The sequence below is a fragment of the Acinonyx jubatus genome, chromosome A1, assembly GCF_027475565.1.
Source record: "Acinonyx jubatus isolate Ajub_Pintada_27869175 chromosome A1, VMU_Ajub_asm_v1.0, whole genome shotgun sequence".
In the NCBI taxonomy this organism is placed as follows: Eukaryota; Metazoa; Chordata; class Mammalia; order Carnivora; family Felidae; genus Acinonyx; species Acinonyx jubatus.
In genome coordinates, this window is record NC_069380.1 from 227,580,656 (window position 1) to 227,603,725 (window position 23,070).

Here is a 23,070-nt window from a genome sequence, read left to right on the forward strand (position 1 = left end):
TCCCTGTCTCCCCAATAGACTTAACACCCAGAGATCCAGAGATTCCGATCCAACAGGTTCTGGGTGGGGTTCAAGTATCACTATATTTTTATAGTTTATTTATTTTGAGAGAGAGAGAGAGAGAGAATGAGAACATGAGCGGGGAAGAGGCAGAGCCAGAGGGAGAGAGAGAATCCCAAGCAGGCTCCACACCATCAGCACAGAGCCCAGTGTAGGGCTCGGTCTCACGAACCCTGAGATCATGACCTGAGCCGAAATCAAGAAGTCAGATGTGTAACCAACCGAGCCAGCCACCCAGGCGCCCCTCAAGTACCAGTATTTTTGAAAGTATTCCAAGGATTTAGTTCTAATGGGAGGCCAGGATTGAGAACCTCTCAGGGTTTTGAGAGCTGAGCAGGGAGCCTCAATTTTGTTTGGATAGGTTTGAGAAGCAGGCAGGGTGCCTCTCGGGAAAGGATGGGGGCAACGGCCCCGTCTGTTTCTCTCCTCAGCCTTTGGCTGTGATGTCTGCTAAGCACTCTGCCTCTGACACCGGTTTATTTGCATGTCTGTTTCCTGACCTCCTCGAGTTCAGAAAGTGACATGATTCAGGTTTCTGTTCCCAGTGTCTAGCGTAGGGATTTGCCCATAGGAGATACTAAGCTTGATGAAATGCACCAAGCGGCTCAGACACGGAAAAGAAAAGGACATTGAGGGAACAGGCAGGCCCGGTGGGCTGGAGGTGAGGGATCCTGCAGAGGGTGTGAATGATAAGCTGAAAGATATACTGAGGATTGACTGGAAGGGGCTTGGATACTACTGGCAAAGAGGGCTTTATCCAAAAAAATCAAGAGTTCCCCAGAGCTCCCCTAGCCTTAATAATTACCAGGTATGCTTGTTAAGTATGGACTCCTAGACCCACCCCCTGAAAATTCATATTCAGAAGGTCTGGGGTGGGGTCCTGGAATCCCTGGATTCTAGATGAGTCTTAAGGTGAAACAAGTTTAAGAAGCACTGTCCTTGGGCATGGAGGCTGGGGACAGATCTGGGACAGAAGAGTACCACACCCGAGCTCTACTGAGATAGGGGCAATTGTCTAAGCTCTAGATGCCAAGTGGTGTCACTGAGGAGCACAGACAGCGGCTGCCTCACTACCACCCACACACTCTGACCTGCACTCCTTCCGACCCATCTCGGCACCCATAGGGCTGTTCACCTGCTGCCGACCGATCCATTCTATCTTCTAGACCTCTTTCTGTTTGCTTCCCTACCTCCAAGGTTAGTCTCTCCTCTATTCTGAGGGCACTTTAAAAACTCGAGGACTTCCCAGAGGGATCCTTTAATTACAACCCATTGTTTTAGATATGGAGACCCAAAGAGATGACAGGGCTCACTCCCTGGGTCCGGGGTGCAAGGCGTAGGTAGGAGATTGCTCGGGGCATTCATCAAGGATGTCTTTGCGCACCCCTGCCCCAGCCCCCTCCACAGGCTGATCTGTGCAAGTTGGGTCACGCCAGCCCCACAGAACATCCTAGTTGCTTCCTCTGGCTTCCTTTAGGGCAGTCTCTGAGTCACGTGGCGTTTAAGTAAAACCGCATTTATTTTAATCAGACATTCTTCAGCATCAGTACCAGCGCCTCTGAAACACCTGATTTTTAAAAAGGAAGAAAGAAAGAAAAGAAGGAAGAGGGGAAGGGAAGGAGAGAGGGAGGGAGGGGTAGGGAAGGAAAAGAGAAGAGAGGAGACAGAGAAAGCAAGCCTGATCTCATCTGAAAACTGTCCTGTGCACCTTAGGTGGGTCATGTCCCCATCAGGATGTCTTTTAAGAAAGATGGCCTCAGGAGATCGCCTTTAATTTCCTGCCCCCAAGCTGCATGCTCCCATAACTATAAAGCACCAAATGACAAGGACAAGGGGAAGGGGTAAGACAAGAGCCAAAAGAACACAAATCAGCAGGTCCACGCACACATATTGCTTCAGGTTGAGTCACATGTCTTCAGGACCTTAGCTGTTGGTGTGAAAAGCTATCCGTGCTGCAGAATGAGACACACAAAGTCTTCCTTTTGATTTCTTTATGTAGCAAGTGCCCCAGCTTCACCTCGGGAAATGATCAGCCTCAAGGAAAGGAAAACAGACTATGAATCCACTGGGAGCAATGCCACTTACCACGGGACTAAAGGAGAACACACTTCCAGGAAAGACACCATGACAGGTGAGCTCAGCTTCTTGCGTATTCTCCTCAGAGCCGGTGGCTTGATCCGGGACAGGGCCAGGCCGGGAGACTTCAAACCATGCTTGACAGCTCAGCAGGACTTAGCAGCTAGAGGGTCACTTGAGAGCTTGACAGCAAGGATTCTCAGGAAGTGGGGACGAGATTAAGCCAGAGGAATATAACTGAGCCTCTTATACCTGAAAATAACTTATACCTGAAAATAACTAAGAGAAAAGGTTCTCTATGCACATTGTATTCTCATTCTTTACCTACCCCTTTCCTTCTCATCTGCTCATCTCGTAACATTCCCTCAAATGAGAGAGAGGAGTCACCATAGATTTTCTTCTTGACTGACATAATCCAGAGTGGAGAGGACCCAAGATGGTGGGTGCACTATGCTTTGCTATTCTCAACAGAAGGAAGGGAAAGTGGATAAGAAAAGAGGGGGAAGGGAGGGGGGGCGGTAAAGAAAGAGATTTCAATGAAACCCTCAGAACTCCTGTGGAGACATTTTCTCTTCTTGACATGAAACCAATCTCTTATCGTGACAAACTCCTGAGAAGATTCATTAAAACCAATAATCACACTTTCTATTCGGAGGCATTGATCTTTTCTGCTCTTTGTCCCTCACTACCCCAATCATACCCATTGCCTTTCCTTTCTCATCAGCTGGGACCCCATCAAGGCAAAAATTGGTGCCCAGCACCACCCATCCAGCATGTGCTGCTTGGCCTGTCTCATGACCAGCCTTGACCTTAACTCCCCTTCTGCTCTGAACAGCTCTCCTTGGGGCAGTGTCACTGTTCCCATTCCTCATCCCCTCCAGGCTCTCCACACACTCCTCCCTGTGCTGGTTTTCCCCTCCTCCAAGAGACAGGACTTGGAGGTTCTGCCGTAGAGGAGGTTGTGCCTGGAAAGCAGAGCTTCCAGAGCCATCAGGACCTCTAACAGGGATTCCACACCCTTTTTTTGCCACGTGGACATAGAAATGGATCCCTCTTGAAAATAGGCTGTGAGTAACATGGCCGGATGAGGCCATTCACAAAACTGGGGTATAAAGGGAAGAATCCTAAACAGACATTGAGAACTTCCTATCAAGAGGATCTCCAAAGTGTGAGTTTCTCAGATATTATTTAGGTGTAGACCTGCAGGGAAGCAGAAGAGACAAATTGGATGATTTATTAAGGTGTCTTCCAGACCCAGGCCATTTAAGATAAATCTTTCTAATGGTAAGTGCACTTACCCCAGAGGCAGTGTTTTCCATGGTAACCGCGCATGACTGCAAAAAAGAAAAGCACAGTAAACAGATGCTCCCGATGCAAACTCGCAGGTCAGCACTCTGCCTCCACGTACAGTCCCTACCAGGGAACGTCTCAGCCTAATGCCTGAACTCGTTATGCAGGATATACCTTCTTATTCTTACGTGCTGCTTTCCCCCCTTAAATGTTGGCCCAGTTCTAGCCGAGCATTAACAAAGAAAGCTATGAATCTGAATGCTGAGTCCCTAGAGCCAACGCATTCAGCAGAGAGTCTTATTTGTACCAATTACTCCAGAGTAGTGACACCAAATCCACCTGCCCCATTCGTTTTGTGGTTCTTATTGCCCTAGGTGGCCACATCACTGGCTGTCTGAGATGACCCATTGAGATTATAATTACAAGAATAATTGTGAAACTGTATTGTTGTTTAATTTTTCTTTCTTGCCCAGTGGAATTATTCAAAAGGCTTTTTTTTTAATGTTCATTTATTTATTTTGAGAGAGAAAGAGAGAGCTTACGAGCAGGGAAAGAGCAGAGGGAGAGGGAGAGAGCAAGAATCCCAAGCAGACTCCGTGCTGTCAGTTCAGAGCCCGATGTAGGGCTCCACCTCACGACCTGTGAGTTCATGACCGGAGCCAAAATCAAGAGTCAGACACTCAACCAACTGAGCCACTCAGGCACCCCTCACAAGGCTTTTAAATGTGGGTGTTTTTATGTTGAAATACTTCCAATGGTACATAATCATGCCCTGCACACATAGTAAAATAAACAATAAAATCTTACATGTTTCCAGATGTTTAATCTTCCTAGAAAATGGCAGGGAGCTTGGTAATTCCAGTATTGAGGTATATGTAATTTTTCAAACCTGTTTAAAAGGCTTAACCATCTTTGCTCTAATGTACTTTAAACAATTCAGAAATACGCTATCACTCATCTAGCACGCCTAGAAGAGCAGAGGTCTTTATTGAACAATACGTTTATACAGGATGGTTGCCTTTAAGCCAAGTTCTATGTAAAAGTTAGTTGCTGTTATCTACAGTGATGGTAGTGGAGGTGATGATGGGGGTGGAGGTGATGACGGAGGTAGAGGTGAAGTTGATGGTAGTGGAAATATGGTGGTGATGGTGGAGGCGGTGATGGTGACGGTGGAGGTGGTGATGGAAGAGGTGGTGTTGGAGGAGGCAATGACGGTGGTGATGGTGGGATGGAGGTGTTGATGATAGAGGCGGTGATGGTGGTAACACAGGAGATGGTAATCAGTAGGTGGAGGTGGAGGAGGTGATGGTGGAGGTGATAATGGTGGAGGTGGAGGAGGTGGTGATGGAGGAGGTGATGATGGAAGGATGGAAAAGGCGGTGATGGAGGGTGCAATGATGGTGATGGTGGAGGGGGTGATGATAGAGGCAGTGATGGTAGTGACAAAGGAGATGGTGAGGGTAGAGGAGGTGATGGTGGAGGCGGTGATGTTGGCGATGGAGGGGGTGATGACAGAGGCAGTGACGGTGACGACACAGGAGATGGCGATGGCAGAGATAGTGATGGTGATGGAAGAGGTGGAAGAGGTGATGGTGAAGGTGGTGACGGAAGAGGTGGTGACGGAGGAGGTGGTGACGGAGGAGGTGGTGGAAGGAGGAGGCATTTACTTACCACCTTCCACAGTGGCATGAGTGAGTCCCCAGCCAAGCCAGGTGGGAGCCAAGCTTTCATATAGGAATGGAGAGGACGAATGGCCAGCCCCTGCTCTACAGCACTTTTGCTTGCGCCCATCATTTCAGTGTTCACCTGCAGGTCACATCTCTTGTGACCGCCACATCAAGAGCAATACCTTTTCTCATTCACAAATATCCAGGGGACACTTACAGTATAGTACCTTGAAAAATATCTGAAGAACTACCATCTTCCTTGTTTCTAAGACATCAGAGCATGTCCTACCGTTTCCCCCAAAGAGAACACTCCCTCCACCTTGGGAAAACCATGGGAAGTTTCACGCTCAAAATGCAGCATGGGACAGCTTAAAGTGAAGCAGGCCCTTGCCTGGGCTCAAAATCTCCTCTGCTGAGCCCTTAGAAATGAAGATCCTTCGAGGTTTTTGTGCCAGCCTCCCCCCACCCACCTCTTCTGGATTCATTATCGAGCTGAGATGGAGTCTTTTGAAATGTCTCCTCCCTTAGTGTTCTTTTGCCACCGAGGAGCCTGCAGAAAGCCAATGTCAGCTCTTCATTCAGGCATGCAGAACGGTTATAGCTATTTCTTGAGGTCATGATTCCCTAGGAACGTTACGTGTTCAGAAGCATGCATTAGAGGAGGGCTGTGTGATCCCAGCAGCTGCATGGCCTGACTTTAAAATTCACCCAGGGGATTTTGCCCTCCCATCTGAGCTTCCCAAATGCCTTTACATCAAACGGTCCAGCCCGTTTTTGTAAGTGTCTCTCTTATGCCCTTTTAAAGCCATTCTAATCTTCAATATGTTGATTCAGTTGGAAATCGGGGCCCATACAGAAGAAGAAAGGCATTTCCTCATGAGTGTGCTCTTGGGTCAGACATACAAGGGCAGAGCATCCATGAAGACATCTGCTTCATGTGTCTGCAGAAGCTACAAGTTCAATCTCAGCTACACAGCCTCCTATAAACAGGTGAAGTGGACCAAAGAGCAGGAGGAAAGAACTTCCAGTAGGAACATCTTTAGCCCAGAAGCCACAACCATGACAGGAAGGAGGAGCAAGTCAAGTACGAGTGCATGATCCCCCCCAATTAAAAAACGCATTTTGTTCTGAGTCCCAGAAAAACAAAATTTCACCTTGATGTGACATTTTCCATCAGCAAACCATAGCTCTGAGGGCCTCTTTTCTCAGGGTTACTCATTCATTCGTTCACTCCGCAAATAATGCTCACTCCAGGAGCATTCACTGAGTTCAAGCACTGTCCCAGACGTGGGGATACTGATTTCTGGCCTCATGGAGCAGTGAAGGGAGGTGATACACAAGGAAGACACCAGAGCAAGCTCACCCACAAGCTAGGACCACATGGTGTTGAGTGTGATGGAGAAAATTAACAGGTTCAGAAGCCACAGGGTGCCGGGGGGGGCAGAGTTGTTTCACAGGGTTGAGATGGGAGACTAAACTAAACTCCCCACCACCACCACCACCAAGGGGAGGCAGTCCAGAGGGCGGCGTGGGGGGGAATGGGGCAGGAGTGAGTTCCAGGGAGAGGGATCAGCCAGCACAACATCCCGGAAACTGAACAAACAAACTCTGCGCGCTCGACCAAGGAAAGAGGGCCAGCATAGCTTGGGCTTCCTTGACGAGAGAAGAATGGAGGGAGACACTGTGGAAAATCGGACAGGGCCCCGATAGTGCAGCTTTTGCCACAATCACCTTGGCAAAGCCTTGCAGTGACATGATCCAGTGTGCCAAGCAAGGTGGCACTACTTTGGGGAACAGGAAGGATGGAGGAGCAGCGTTGGGGAGGGCGGAAGCTGGTTGTCAAGGAAGATTCGACAGCAAGGGTCTAGGCAACAGTACAGAGAGAGGAGCGTCATACGCCCAGCCAGAGAATATGCCAGGGTGATCTTCAAAATCTAGAATGGGCTCTCAGCTCTCACTTCCTAAGCTGAATTTCCTGAGAGGACTTTTACTGCACAGCTATTTTGTGCTTTTAGTAAGAGTCATGGGTGGGGTGATAGGTATGACTGGCCTTGTGTCTCGAGTTAACTGTGCCTGTGAGAGAACAGCTATGGTGTGTCATATCCTATTTTATTATTCCACAGACACAGGAAACTAAAGAAACGCTTTTCTTTATTTCTAGAGTATTTTAGTATAGGTGCTGCCGAAGCGAGCACATCTTTATTTCTAGAGTATTTTATACCCCAGTGACGCTTGATAATTTTTTCCAGAGCTCTCTTAAATCATGACCTTTTAAGGGCTATGAGGGGAGTGGTGCCCTGGGGCCTTCCTCTGGGCCCGAGGCATGAGCCCCGAGGGTTCTAGGAGGGTTCTAAGTGAGCAGGTGGGCAAACCCTGCCTGTGTCTTTGGAAGCTGCTGGCCACCAGAAGAGACCTTCCTTCCTTTCGGCTAGACCACAGGCCGCTCACAAGACAGGGGGAGGGGCTCCTGGCCCTGTGTCTATTGGGTCCCAAAGCTGCAGCCTTCCAGAAGCACAGGGCAGAGGCAGATGATGCCATCCTTGGGGCCTTTGAGAAACGAACTGTCTACATGGTGAGGAAGCACTCTGTGAGCCCAAATTAGAAACTGCATTCCTGTCGTTCTCCAGCTCAAACCTAAGCTGCTCATGCAGATTCCTGCATGCTTCGATGTGGGAGACAAACCTTTATTACCCTCCAGTTCTCACCAGAGAAGAAGGCAGTCACCCTGGCAAGATAGCCGTTGTTTGCTGCCCCTGCCCTGACCCTGTGGACAGTCTGAATGTTATTGCAAAAAACCCACCTGCTGTGGGGATTGTATAGAATCGCTGTTCATCTTTCTTAATATCTGCATGTAAAATGAAGTGTCCAGGGCCAACGAATTCTTCCCCTTGGCAATGGACCTTGGGATGGTCCCAGAGAAGCCAAGCTTTGTCAGGGCAAGAACTCACCTTGATAACCATCATTCCTCACTTGAAATCTTGCTCTCTTTGCTAATACTTTTTGTTTCCTTCTCACTTTCAGCTCAAAACACTGGAATTTCAACTTTGTATAGGAATTCATATGGTGCGCCCACCGAAGACATCAAACATAACCAGGTAAAGGAGATGCCCGCATTTGTATTCATTTTCCCCTTCGACTTATGTGAAAGAGCCTGGAATTGTAAAATAATAAATTAGCTTCTGCGTAACATACATAAAGGACCGAAAAAAGAAAATCGTCTTTCCTCCACTCACATTTCACATACCATACGTGGGGTGACCACGGTCACCAGAACAGCCTCAAATTTGAAAACAAACTTTGATTTCACTACAGCCACCTGCTCAGGGTAGAAAGCAAGTTCTCGGCTATGACCCACGACCAAAAGGCTCAAATACGCAAGTGGACACAGTGTGTAATTACTAGACAGGGATTAGGTGGCTCCTGTAACCCAGCCAGTTCTCACATACAGCTCATTATACATGATGGTTTCCAATAAAATAAAGACAACAAGTGCAATAACGGACAATGAAATAACCTGCGTCGAGGAATGCCTCGCTATTCAGTCTAGTTGGGGAACCAGCAGCCTCAGCACGGCCCGGGAGCTTGTCAGAAAGGCAGAAGAGATTCTTGTCTGACCCCTGCCCCTAATCCATCCAGTGCAACAAATGCATCAGAGCTGCCTTTTTTCGAGGCGTTTAGGTGATGCGTGTGCGTGTCCAAGTTTGAGGAATGCTAGCCGTAGCTCCGTCCAGAAGTGCTCTTAAGTTTGTGAGTGTTTGTCTTATTTGGCAAATATTCACTGAAGGCTCGTGTTCCCTGTGCTTCTGTGGGAGCTATCAAAGCAAAAGGCACAGCCTTTGCTCCTCCATTGACTGACAGCTTCATACATTTGGCCCCTGGAGTGGTCATGACAGAAAGACGGCTGTTCCTCATCACTGTTGGCCACTGATAACCACTGCTAGAGCTGGCTTCTGCTGACGCTCGGGATTCCTGCCACAGGTCAGGGAAGATGAGCTGAAAGATAAATCTGAAAGCTGTTTGTTTGATCGCAATAACTAGATGACATGGAAGTTAGATGTGCTGTGTTTAAGCATTTCTCAACACCCTGTGGGGCAGCATCTTTGAAAAGGAAAGGGACTCCCTTCTAGCAGATAGAATATCTTGTGCAGGGCCGTTTCCAAAAGAAGGAGGAGGACACGAAAAGTATCTCCTCGACCTTAAATTACCTTTTCCTCTAATCACCCATCAGCAGGAGAAATGGTGGTGGGTAGAGGAGTTATCCCTTTGCCCTCAATGTTCCAGTCCATGTGGAGCCATTCTGGAAGACAGCTGGTGTGGTTCACAAACCCCCGGTGAATGCCCAGGCCCCACGGCCCGCCTGACACGTTGGTAACATCTACTTGGCCTCCCTCAGCTCCGGTCTTTGCTAAAAGCAAAGAGGTCAATGAATAAATAAATAGGTGCATGAGCGCTAGACAAGAGAGCACCGGGGGTGGCCACCAGCCGTCCGCGTGTCAACGTGCCTGCAGGAACAGAAAGGAAATGGAAGCAAAATGCATTGGAAATGCCAACTTCAGTCACGGAAAACAACTTTTATATTTTCGCAAATATCAGGTACAGTGAGAGAATTGGCTGTAGCTCTTAATGATACTTGTCAGGATGTGATAGGACCCTGACTTTGCATCCAAGAGTATAGGAATTGTCTTTAGTTTCCTCAGGTTAGGAGAAGCTCGTCACAAGAATGGAACATATTCTACACCAGTATTTCTTTCCATGGGATTCCCCTAGCGCTGGCAGCGAAGAAATGTCCTGGTGTGGCCCAGAGGTCCTTGGCATCTTACAATGTGGCTGCAGTAGTTTCCTAGCACCGCTTGCAACCTAGATATACAGGAAAGTCCACAGTGGCTCTATGGGCAATTCTTTTCTCCAGAGCCTATTCTGAACAATGAAGCCAATTGGAATTAATGTGCTAGGATGGCATCACTGCCTGGAGGGAGGGCGTGACATAATGTAACCTTTTTCCCAGCATGCCCCAGAACATACTCAGCCTCAGCGCGAATTGTCAAGGCCATGGTGCCCCCGGCGAATGCTGGGAAACCCAGCCGAATGGAGTGCGAGCTCTGCAGCATTTGGCAACACAGGGGAGATGCTGTAGACAGGCCACTGGTTGAGCTGAGTCCCACAGTAGCACCTGGTGTCATCAGCTCAGTGCCATCATTAGTCCCTGAGAAGGTCCAGCAAAGGGAAGTAGATGATGAGACTCTTAACCCCATTCTAAGATCAAGCAGCAATTAAAAATGTCCACCAAAAAGAATTGTTTTTCCCCCCAAAATTTCCAAGGTAAATCATTATGACACTCCAGGAAACTCCAGTGTTACTGGAATAAACTTGGGCTCTGTTTTGAGGTATGACCATCCTACCCATTCAAAAGAAGAGGGGACTTGGTTCTCTTCCAGTTGGGTAGTTCTAGAGACAACCTTGTACCGAGCCTCCATAATTTGGATTTTCTGGCCACATGGACATGGCTAGTCATTCCAGATGGATGGAATGCTTTCATTTTTGGAATTTTCCTGAGTTGAGAGTGACCTCACAACCTCACAGCTAATAAAAGACCAGCTTGAACAATTTAACCAGGAGGAATATGCCAGAGTCCGTTCCATTTCAGTGCTGACACTTGTCCTCTGCTGAGCGCTCTAGTCTCCTAGGTGTCTCAGTCGTCCGCTGGGCCTCATGAACTTCACAGAGGCTGGACAGTGACTCATCTCCAAGAAGAAGCAATTCACTGAGGGAAACTGGTTTGAGGTAGGTCTCCAAGACGAGTCAATGACAATAAGAGCTGGGAATGTGGCCCCAGCTCCAAATGCATGGGCAGGCGAGTCAGGGTCCAGGGCAATGGCCATAAGCCAGGCTTTCCATGACTCAGTGGAAAGGGAGCCAAGCGGCTGCTCAGCTGTGGCTCTCCCATGAGACCACCTGGAATTCCAGTCTCATTTTCACTGAGTTCCAAGCCTTACGATTCCTAGAAGAAATAGCCATTAGTCTGAAATAACATCTGTGGTCCTTGGTTTTTATATCTCCAATCAACTGGTTGCAGACATCATTTTAAGAATTAACTACTTAAACTCCCCCAAATTGTTATTGAGCTTCTACTAGTCTATCACATGCTGATAAAGAAAAATATCACATTCAACTGCATATATCTAGCTAGCAACAGAATTTTTTGTTCCTAAACTAGAGACAAAGGGGTTTGGTGTTTTGATGACCACCATTAAAATGATTACCGTTGACATCAAAACAGCATCTTGAGGTCCTGGTTGGTGTCCTCAGTTTCACTGCCAGGTGGGAAGAGCAGGTGAAATTGTCCTCAGAGATTCAAGGAGAATAAGGGTTTGCTTTTGGTCACCCAGCTCAGAAAAGGAAAAGACTCCAACCTGGTTCATCTGCCTTCTTGTCCCATCTGGTCTCCTCTCTACCAGTGGTTCTCAAATTTGAGCATGAGCCAGAATCCCCTGAACAACTTACTAAACACACATCAGTGGCCCCCCACAACCCCAGAGTTTCTGACTTGGTGGGTAATCTGCATCTCTAACAAGCTTCCAAGTGATGTTGATGCAGTTGAACCAGACTTTGAGAACTGTGAATCCTTACCACATGACCTCTTTCATTGTATATTATCACCCTGAGTCTTCAGCTTTCGCCATGTGGTCAAGTTTGAAGATCTGTAATGGGAAGCTATTTCCCTTGTGTTAGAAAGAAATACAGGTTGTAGGCAAACTTGGTGAGGAATCAACCAAGTTTTCCTCACTGTGCTAACAGAACTGGGGGGTAGAGAACTGGCACCACCCTTCATAATTTAAACTCAATATTCTCCTATTGAGGAAAGGTTCAACAAAGGTGCCTTTATGGGAGCAGGAGCCACAGGACAGAGCCCAGTCTCCCCATGTGAGCCAGCTGGTTGCACCTCCCCTTCCCAGAAAGGACGCTGCCTTAAGGCAAAAGCAGACAGCCTCAGGCTCCTTGGTTGTGCCACGGTCTCACTGAGCCGCAACAGACACTCAAGTTCAGAATATGCCACTATTGTATATGAACATCATTCTACTTCCTTCATAGAAGTCTGCTTTATGCAAATAGTACAATGTAAAAATAATGCATTTATTTTTAGTTCCTCTATGGGGAAGGCTTATATTCGGGAGCTCAAAATACGTCCAATTTTGAGCTCTGTCAGATTATCCCTTAGAGTAAGTTATAAAATAGAGCCAACATTCCTCCACTGTGAATGTGCATCCACAGTCAACATCTGCACGACCAGGCCAATGAGCAAATTTAATCCCTCCAAACACAGCAGTGCCACCTGTCACCCATCCTGGATAGTTCATTTACACACACTCTCAGAACCACAGAACTAACTCTTAAAAGGGGTTGACAAGAGACTTTATGACCAATACAGATGAATTAAAGAGGGCAAGTCCTCAAGGTAAGAGACCAAGATAAACGTGCCCGACCTAAAAACATCCACCAACCAGAGAGAACATGGCAACAGTAAGAAGTTTGAAACAGGTTGTGCAAAAGCCTGAAAGAAGCAGCCACTGTGGAGAGCCATAAGCCTGTGAGTGATTTCTCCTGCAGATCTCCCCATCTCTGGCCAATAAGACTGACACAAAGAAGTGAGACCTTTTCCAAGGTTACTTTTGTCCACTAGCCTCCCTTCTTGTTATAGAGCCTTGGGTCAACACAGTGAGGCTGGCCCTCAAGCTTGACCGATTTGGCTCAATCGAAACTGTGTTTGTGTGGTGGAGAGAATGTGGACTTCTGACTCAGCCAGACATGGATTCACAGTCCAATCTCACACCACCACTAGCCATGACATCTTGGAGGAGTTTCTTAATTTCTCTGAGCTTCAGTATCTTCATCTATAAAGTGGGAATTGGATGGATGGATGGATTGATCCCAATAGGGAAGGAGGGATACATGATGAGATAGATAGAGACATATACATACATATATATACACGCTTCTGTTATTAAAGGTTAAACAAAGAGGAATTTGTTAAATGTTGGGTATAGCACCCACTGACATAAAAGCACAGTAAACTCTAGCCCCCTCCCCGTGTGATTTTTCTAGATCTTCCAGCTCCTACCCTTCGTATGCTCGATGCTTAGTAGCAGCACAGTGCTAGAGCACAGAAGTTCAGCATAGCACACAGCTCTTCAAAGGATAGCAAAGAGCGCCTCAGCCTAGCCACGTAATTTGGTAGACCTGGCCTTGTTTAATTACAGATGATTAATTCCAAACATCCCTCTCATGGCCAGGCTCTTAGGCTAACATGTTTCACAGGTAGCCCAAAACCTCACTCATCAGCACCACTAACGAGAAGTGTGGGACATAGTGAATGGCAGCTATGATGAAGAACAGGTCAATTACTAGTGTAAATCAATTACATGTAAAAGAGGGAGGTTCACTTACTTGAGAGAAGAATTATGTGCAGGTCATTAGAAGCATTCATTTACACACAACGTGCTAATTACAAGTCATTATTAACCAGGACCAATTTCTATAGGATGTTTCCATGCTGAGCTTTAGTTCAATTAATAGGGAATTACTGAATCTGCCTGGAGGTGATCATACTGTGTTTCTTTAGAAGTGGTCTATCATTCACACCAGACCTTCTTCCCAGTGACTGCACATGAGCAGAGCTTCACAAGTGACTGTGTGCCATAGCTGCAGGGAGGTTCCGCTCATTTCGGGTGCATAGTGCTAGAAAAGGGACCCCAGAGGCAGTCAGAAGGGAAGAGGAGAGCCAGACCTCCACATACAGGTGTTAATTACCAGCCCATGAACAGTCTTGGTCTTACTGTCCTTGAAACTAAACAGGTGGAACTAGTTCTTGACTGTACATATCTCAGAGGCTCATGTGACCCCTCTAAATTTTCAAAGCCTCCTACATCAGACAGTAACTTGCAAAGGACAAGAGGGCAAAGAGCACGGAGGTGGGCTGAAGGGATGCGAGACAGTACTGAAACCTCTCCTCCTCAACTAAAAGCTTCATAACCCCACATCATTCTCAAGTTCAATAAATTCTTACGGAAACCAAGTTGGGGAATATTTTCATCCTCCTGAATATGTTATATTTGGAGTGGATTTCCTGTTTTCAGTACATGCTTGTCTGTGCAACCTTCTGATCACTTAGGCAGGTGTGATGGAATGACCCTACCAGTGGGAAGCCTCCGTCCTCCAGAGAGGTATTGATCACAGCCCACTGTGCGGGTGGAAAGATACCCAAGTGACCATTAGACCTCATACATCTTCACCATCTCTTTCTCTGGGATTGCAACAACCTAGGTGTAATGGGAAAAAAATGCAGAAGAGAGGAAGATCAACTAGTTGTGTTCTATAGCGTCTAGTCTATGCGTCTTTAATTTAAAAGGTTATCTACTAAAATGTTCAGCTGTTGTGGCAGTTTGGCAATTCCTTGAAGAGTTACACCTCAAATTATCAAAAGATCCAGCAATGCCACTTCTAGGTCCATACCCTGAAAATTGAAAGCAGGGACTCAAACATGTACTGGTGTGCCCACATTCATTATAGCATTATTCACAATAGCCAAAAGGAGCAAACAACCCAAGTGGCCATCCACAGATGAATGGATAAACAAAAAAAATACGCATACAATAGCATATTGTTCAGCCTTAAAAAGGAAATCCTGTCCCATGCTACAATACGGATGGCCTTTGAGGACATTACGCTAGATGAAAGAAGCCAGACAGAAAAGGACAAATGTAATATGATTAGACTTACATGAGGTGTCTAGAATAGTGAAATTCAGAGAGACAGAAAGTAGAATGGGCTGCCGTGGGCTGGGGCAAGGAGGAAAATGGTGAGTTATGCTCAACGGGTCCAGAATTTCCGTTTGAGGTGATGAAAACGTTCTGGAAATGGGGTACCTGGTTGGCTCAGTTGGTTACGTGTCCGACTCTTGATTTTGGCTCAAGTTGTGATCTCACAGTTCGTGAGTTCAAGCCCTGATGACAGTGTGGTGCCTGCTTAGGATCCTGTCTCTCCCCCTCTCTCTGCCCCCCTCCATTCTTTCTCTTTCTGAAAATAAATAAATAAACTTTTAAAAAACGCTCTGGAAATGGATAGTGGTGATGGCCGCACAATGCCATGAATATACTTAATGCCACTGAAGTATACATTTACAAGTGGTTAAGATGGCAAATTATATGTTAACGTATGTTTTACTACAATCATAATCTTTTAAAAAGATTATGTAGAATGCTAGTGCATGGACCCAGGCACCAGCTTATAAAAGGAAGGGTGATCAGAAGTTGGCAGTGTCTGGAGAAGAGCCATGGTGGCCGATCGGGAGGGTGGGGGGCACGGCCCAGCCCTTAACATGGAAGGCTTGAGTGCCTGGCCGTGGGGGGGGGGTTGTATCAAGGGAAAGCGAACCAGCCCAGGTGGATCTTCTTTTCTGTGCAGGTTCCAGCACAGCCAGTCCCACAGGAGCCCAGCAGGAAAGACTACGAGACCTACCAGCCGTTTCAGAATTCCACGAGAAACTACGACGAGTCCTTCTTCGAGGACCAGGTCCACCATCGCCCTCCCGCCAGTGAGTACACCATGCACCTGGGACTCAAGTCCACCGGCAACTATGTCGACTTCTACTCAGCTGCCCGTCCCTACAGTGAACTGAACTATGAAACTAGCCACTACCCGGCCTCCCCCGACTCCTGGGTGTGAGGAGCGGGCGGCACGAGGCGCTCCGGGAACAGTGCATGTGCATGCATACCACAAGACATTGCTTTTTTTTTCCCCCCTGCAAATTTAGTTTGTTCAAGCCTGTTCCGTAGGAAGGCTGTGATAACCAGTAAGGAAATATTAAGAGCTATTTTAGAAAGCTAAATGAATCGAAAGTTAACTTGGAAGTCAATAGGAAGCTAAAACGATCCTAAATATGACATCGTGCAACACCTTTCTAGTTTGAGCTGTAGAGTATAAAAAGTGCTTTATATTGAACGTGGCTGAAGGCAGCAGAGGAGACGGTCGGGGCGGTGGGGCGTGAAGGTTGCAGTTAAGCACAAGGGACAGTGTAGTTCACACACTTTAGAGGGACGGCTTCTCACGCTTTGTTTACTCTCTTCATCCGTTGTGATTCTAGGCTTCAAGTTGCATTGGGGTTCCTCTGTACAGCAAGATGTTTCTTGCCTTTTGTTAATGCATTGTTGTAAAGTATTTGATGTACATTACAGATTAAAGAAGAGAAGCGCATTGTGTATATTACACCATGCCGTGTTTCCTCATCTATGGTTCTAAATATTGCTTCAATTTCAGACTTTTGAAAGATGTATGGATTTCCAGTTTTTCTTTTCTTTTCTTTCTCCCAGTATGTTTTAACAAAAAAAAAAATGGGAAAAAAGGAATATTTAGCAGTATTGTTCGTTCTGATATGTGAATTTGTTTGTGGCAAGTAAGCAAGGCATTCAGCAGTTTCTGACAATTAACATACATCATTCCACACTCCTTGTCAACAAAGTGCTTTTTCACTGCCTAAAATTTTAGATGTAGATATTTGAAATAGATTTTTTCATTTATACCAGTTTTCTTTATGATGATACAGTGTTAAAAGAAAATAAATTACAATTGATCTGTCATCCATATTTGCTAAGAATGTCTATTTCCAAGGACCCTATCTTACAAAATACACATTCTTGCCTGTGTGTCTGTGCGTGTGTGGGTGTGTGTATGTCCACGTATGTATAAAAATGACCTGTGTGAGATTTTATTTTGATAGAAGCTACTTCATTCGCTGTTCATCTTGTACAAGCTTTGTTTCTGGTTTTCGGTATAAATGTACATCACTTTGTTCTTCTCGTACTCCATCTATTCTTCTGACCATCTAGTGACTCAGGATATTAGGCCAGTTGAAGTGAAGTTATAGGATTTTCACACATTCACACATTCTTGGACACCACCTCTTTCTACAGGTCCATTTCCTTCCACGTTTTATGCCCTGGGAACACAATAAACCATGGCCAACTCAATAATTTCACTTTGGGGCCAATTACTTGAAGTATCAAGAAATGTAAACTGCTCGCCTTATTACCCCCAAACTTTCTGTTCATGTGGCAGGGAGCAGTGGACCATTATGGATTAGATTATTAAAATTGAACTTGAAGCCAATGTTAGAATAGTGGTTAACAGAGCTAAGAAATAAGGCTAACCATTTACAAGAACACGGGCTGTGGGTAAATCAGCTTTGCTCTTAGATGCAAGTGACTGAGGCCAGTAGGTGCCTAGTAAATGTTAACTGTTCTTGGAAAAAATAAAAATTAAATAACAAAAGAAATTGGCTGACCATCTTCCTTTAAAACTTGCTCCCCTTCACTCTACATAGTTGAATTCAGCTCAAAGTCCAAGATCAGTGGTTCCTTCTCCAAATTTAGCAACAATCAAAAAACTTTTTTTGTTCAGGTGTATTTTTGCAAATGAAAAGCTGATTTCCAAAATAGAGCAGGAGACACAAATTTGCTTTTGAACTGTCCTGTAAATTACCTGCAAGTTGGACCCTGTTGCACTGTTTATTCTAGGACTGGATTCGGCATTGGTGGGTTCCCTCACAGGAATGCTCCAGCCCCTGTGGAGAGACAGAGAATTAGCACTGAGCACAACGTGTCCTCCTCATCCGTGAACTAGTGAAGTTCATCGAGGCAGAGGTTATGGCATAGACATGACTTATCCATAACCTAGTAGCTGGTTTAACTTTTCCAAAAGTGAATGATAGGACTCATTCCTGGCTTGAATTGTGCATGGAGAAATGACTGCATGTGCTGAAAAGCCCTCCTAGTGGGAACTGTATATTTTCCTTTATACTCTTTGAGTCCGAGAATTCCCTGCATTTTCGACCTGGGAAGACTAAAGATGCCTCTGCTGCCCGTGATTCTTTGACAGCATGTGGTGCCAAGCTGAAATGAACCAATTCAGCCAGGAGCCTCTGGCTTCATAGGTAGAGGTAGGAAAAAGAAAATTAGAAGTGTTGTAGTTACTCAAACCAATCCTGTTCTCCTTTTCATACACACACACACACACACACACAGAAGTAAATAAGGAGACAGTAAGAAATGATTGATAGATAAATAGAAGATGATGTAGATAGGTGGTGATGATTGATAAATAATAGATGATAGATAGATAGATAGACGATGGATACCAGATAGATAGGTAGATGAGTATGTAGATAATAGATAGGTGAGATTTTACATAAACTGTGAAATAACCTAAAGTCCCCACAGGCTCCCTTGGCAACAAACATTGATCAGCTGGTAATTTATTATTAAATTGGATATTATTGGATAAAAGCCCCAAATGGCAAGAAACTTTAGTTTGTTTTTGCTTTCATTGTACTGAAGTGACCAAGTGTGATACTAACCCCCACCCAAGTCCCCGCAGATAGTTGCCTCTTGGGTCTATAAGAACCTCCAGATGTCAGATTATTTACTGAGATGGGAATGGTGTTTTTCAGAGCAAAGGAGGGAGGAAAGGAAACTAGAATTTTTTTTCCTCTCAGTCCCTGTAGTGGACCATACATATGCCCAGTACATTTAACAGTTTGTAAAATCTGGACATTATGTATGAGAAAGAGACCTGGTTTTTCTTCACCTGAGAGTTTTGATCACCAAGCACTGATTAAAGGGACACTTAAAACTATACCCCCTTCAATGATATTAATATTTTAAAATAAGATCTTTCATATTGATTCAGGTTTAATAGCACACATTTATGTTTTAATCCAAATGATCAGTTGTGAGTTAGATGAGAAAATACCTAAGAGGTTCATAAGAATTAGGGTGCCACAGATATCACATCACACTTGGTGCAGACTAGGTGAAGGTTAACCACTGATGACCCATTTCATATAAGCAAGACACACATTATGAAAACCTGCTGTTAAAAAAAATAAGCAGTGTTTAAATTCAGTAGCAAAACCAATCTCAATTTATTTGCTTTGCTCATTTCTCTGACTTCAGCTCTGCTGTAGGGCCTGATACCGTCCCCCCACCCTTGAGAACTGTGCCCTTGGAAAGTGAGGTTTGGCTGTCTGACACTATTTTGTCCGCCTTCGAGAACCAATTTCCTTCTTGCCTGGTGATTCTGTCCCTCCAGAGAGAAAGTGGCACCTCTCAGGTCAGGATCTTCATGAAAGTGCACTGGCCTCCATTCCTTGGAGAGAGCTTGTTGGAAGAACTTAAACACATCACCTCCTCTCTGGGCGAAATGTTGTTTTGTAACCCACAGAGTTAAATAAAAAGAAGGATCTGGGAGTGGGGGGACAATCCTTGGCCATACAAAGTTGAGAGACAAAGACCTCCAGTTCCTTACAAATGACAACACTCCCAAGCTATGAGCCTGTGTTCTTCAAACCAGAGAACTGGTACGAGTACCCAGTTCAGGACTGGCAAGGCAGGCACGTGACCTCTGTGTCTTCACCAGTTCAATAGTAAACAACCAGGCTGCACCTATGGTCTCCTCAAACACAAAGAATGAAGTAGTTAAAAAAAAAAAAAAAAAAAGCAAGCAAGCAAGCCAACCAACCAACATTTCTGAGCGCACTAGATAATGGTGAAACTGGGGTTTTGAGTCAAGGGTTTGATCCTCAGTTAAGACAATGGAATTCTTGGCATGAACTTCAACAGTGGCTACATTAGCATCACACATTTAAAATTTTTCACAATATTTCATTGCTTGGTTCCTCAATAAAATGAAGACAAAAGCTTTGATGAATCAGCACCTGGTACTCTGTACTACAATGTGCATGCAAAACTGAGACATCATCTCAGGTGGTGCTGACACCCATCATGAGAGATGACAGAACATACACATAATACTCTAGAGTGTCTTCACTAATGCACCATTGATGTTTGGGGCTGAATAATTCTTTGGAGAAATAGGGGAGATGCAGCATAGGATACTTAACAGTGTCTCTGGCCTTTACCCACTGGATACTCACTGGATGCACCACCACCTGCAGTTATGACCATCATAACAGCCTCCAGATATTTCCAAATCTCCCCTGGGGCAGGGCTACATCAGCCCCAGTCAGAACCACTGCTCTGGTGCAATGCACAACGTCCTAACTACAACTGAGCATAAGGAAGGAAAAAGATGCACTCCCAGGTGGGCGATCTGAGAACACAATGCAGAGGAGATGGTATTGGGCTGGAACTTAAAGGACGGATAGGCTTCTGATGAGCAATATTGGAGATGTTCCTGGAAAAAATGCGAGTGAAGATGTGGAAAGTATGGGGAATGGACAGGGAACAGAATGCAACAAAATTAATTCTAAAATGAGGAACGGGAAGAGCAGGGAGAGAGAGACAAGGCAGGCTGTGAACAAACTTGAGGCTCCTGAAAGCCATTTTATAGAACACTAAAGATTTTTCATAGCATTTTATAAAAATTCAGGAGGGGGGGGTGTGGTGGCTGTACAGGTAAGGTATAGATCAGTGGTTCTCCAACCATGCATCAGAATCACCTGGAGCACATCACCTGAACAATTTGTTCAGACATTGAGTTTATGATTGCATAGGGCTGGGACTGGCAGAGAACTTTCATTTCTAACAAGTTCCCAAGTGATGTTGGTGTTGCTTGTCCAGGGACTATGCTTTGAGAACCCCTGGTCTCAAGAGAGATCACTTCTGAAACTGTTAGAATAATCTAGAACCTTGTTACTTAAAGTATAATCTGGGGGACTGCAGCCTCAGCATCACCCAGAAGCATATCAGAAGTGGAGAACATCGAGTGCCACTCCATACTTTCTGTGTCCAAATCTGCCTTTTCATAAAATCCCCAGATGTTTCATAAGAACATTAAACTTTGATGACAATGATCCAGAAAACATAAGACCATGAGCTCGGAGAAAACTAACATGAAATGTTGCAGTTGTAAAATTCACAGTACTTGGTGAGTGCTGGGTGAGTGCTGGAGGAACCCAACGATCCCTCTAAGATGTGAGCTTGGGTGACCGGAAGCCCAGCAGGGGATAATCCACTGGTAATAAGGAAGAAAAATCTTTCTGACAAGGAAAATCCACTCCATGTTGGACATATTACAGATGTTGATGGTAGATCCAGGGAGAACGTTGCAACAGGCAGTTGAAATGCAACCAGGATGCTGAACGAGAGGCGCAAGATTTGGTGCCGAGAGGTGGAAAATGACACGGATAGAGCAGTCACGGAAAAGGGGATGTAGAGAGGAGAGCATCACAGGGATGATGAAGGCTCACTGGCAACCAACATGATACAGGAGTACACAATAGCATATTGGAGGTGGGGTTTGGGGAGAACAAGACCAGTGTACTGTTGTCAAAATCAGGGGGAATTTCATATAAAGAGAGTGGAAAGTATCACTGGTGGGCACTGATACCAGAAGATGACAAGAAGGAAGACAAGAATGAAGAAACCTGTGAGTATTGTAATTCGGAGACCACACAGGGCCTTAGTGGGGAACTCCAGTGGCAGGTTAAGGAGACTGAATAGCAGGGGAGGGGGCAGAGGACTGGGAAGCTTAGCAATGAGCTGTTGATTGTGACAAGATGCTGGCTTGAGACAATCACAAATGGAATGAAGAATTATTTTAGGGCAGCAAAGCAAACTTGTAAAGCAAGGTTCCATGCTCATACAAATGGTTTAAGAACAACTCCTTCAGTGTGTGCAGCATTTTAGTGCTTTCATGGTGTTTTAATAGATGTTCTGCTTGTCCCACTCACTACCAGGTAGGCTCGTATTGAAGGTACCAGGTACCTGCCCTGTTTTGGAGATGAGGGGAGTAAGACTCGGTGATATCACGTAATTGGCAAATTTTGCTGCTGGACATAAAATCGAGGCTTTTTCACCATAGACCATAACACCAGGATGGCTCTTTCTGGGACGGTGATGTTCAAGCAGTGGCTTCAGATAGGATTAGGAGTCATGAAGCAAAGGGGCCATGGGGAGAGGAAAGCCTGATTCCCCAGGGCCCACTCTTTGCTCAACACCATGGAACCAGGCTAACTCTCAGGCAGTGGGACTCCAAGGTCCGAGAGGAGGGTGTCTGTCTGCGGACCCCGGCATCTGTTTGTCCACCACACGTCCTATACAACCAGTGCCTTCCACGTCAGTTACTGCTGTGGGGTAGTCATCCTCAATACCCCACCCAACTCCCATCTGCTCCAGGCTATTTATTCTCATTTCTCATATGCCCAACCTACCCTAAGCCTGAACTTCATGGATCCAACACGATGTTTTTGTTCAGAAATTCTAGTTTGGGAGCCTGTCCAGTCCATGACCGCAACCTCCCTTAGTGAACAGCTCAGCAGAGAAGCCTGGTGTCCATCTCCAAATGGCCACAATGTGTCTTCATGCTCTCAAAATTAAGACCAGACAGCTGAGATAACCACACAGTTAAGTCACAGAACAAAGTGAATTGGCCTTCATTGAAATTAAACCTAAATCACTGGCCATGTGAAAAGTGAATTTGAACTACATGAGCTAAGTTGTCATCGATGGAAAAATTATTACAATACCACTGACTTTTTTCATATACAACTCTTAATTATGGTCAAGGATAGAAATCACACATGTAAAATTTGATCTAGACTCATTCTGTTTACTTATTGCTTTATATAGAACACTCCAAAGTTAGCATTTTTTTAAAAAGAAAGAAAGGTAGGGGCGCCTGGGTGGCTCAGTCGGTTGAGTGTCTGACTTCAGCTCAGGTCATGATCTCGTGGCTCGGGAGTTTGAGCCCGGCATCGGGATCTAGGCGGACAGCTCAGATCCTGGAGCCTGTTTCAGATTCTGTGTCTCCCTCTCTCTCTGACCCTCCCCCGTTCATGCTCTGTCTCTCTCTGTCTCAAAAATAAATAAACGTTAAAAAAAATTAAAAAAAAAAAAAGAAAGAAAGAAAGAAAGGGAGGTGCCTGGGTGGTTCAGTTAGTTGAGCGTCTGACGTTAGCTCAGACCAT

At 45.5% G+C, this 23,070-nt stretch overlaps 1 protein-coding gene across 3 annotated transcripts in view; it reads left to right on the forward strand.

The window, feature by feature from the left end:
• CTNND2 (catenin delta 2) overlaps nt 1-16,723 on the forward strand; it is a 933,243-nt gene extending 916,520 nt beyond the window's left edge. For all 3 annotated transcript variants that reach the window (XM_053202070.1, XM_053202078.1, XM_053202077.1), the window contains 3 exons: nt 2,060-2,191; nt 8,115-8,188; nt 15,552-16,723. In XM_053202070.1, coding sequence (XP_053058045.1) covers nt 2,060-2,191; nt 8,115-8,188; nt 15,552-15,812 — 467 coding nt within the window. In that variant the 3' untranslated portion in view covers nt 15,813-16,723. The remainder of the gene's footprint in view (nt 1-2,059; nt 2,192-8,114; nt 8,189-15,551) is intronic.
• Nucleotides 16,724-23,070: the final 6,347 nt, after the last annotated feature.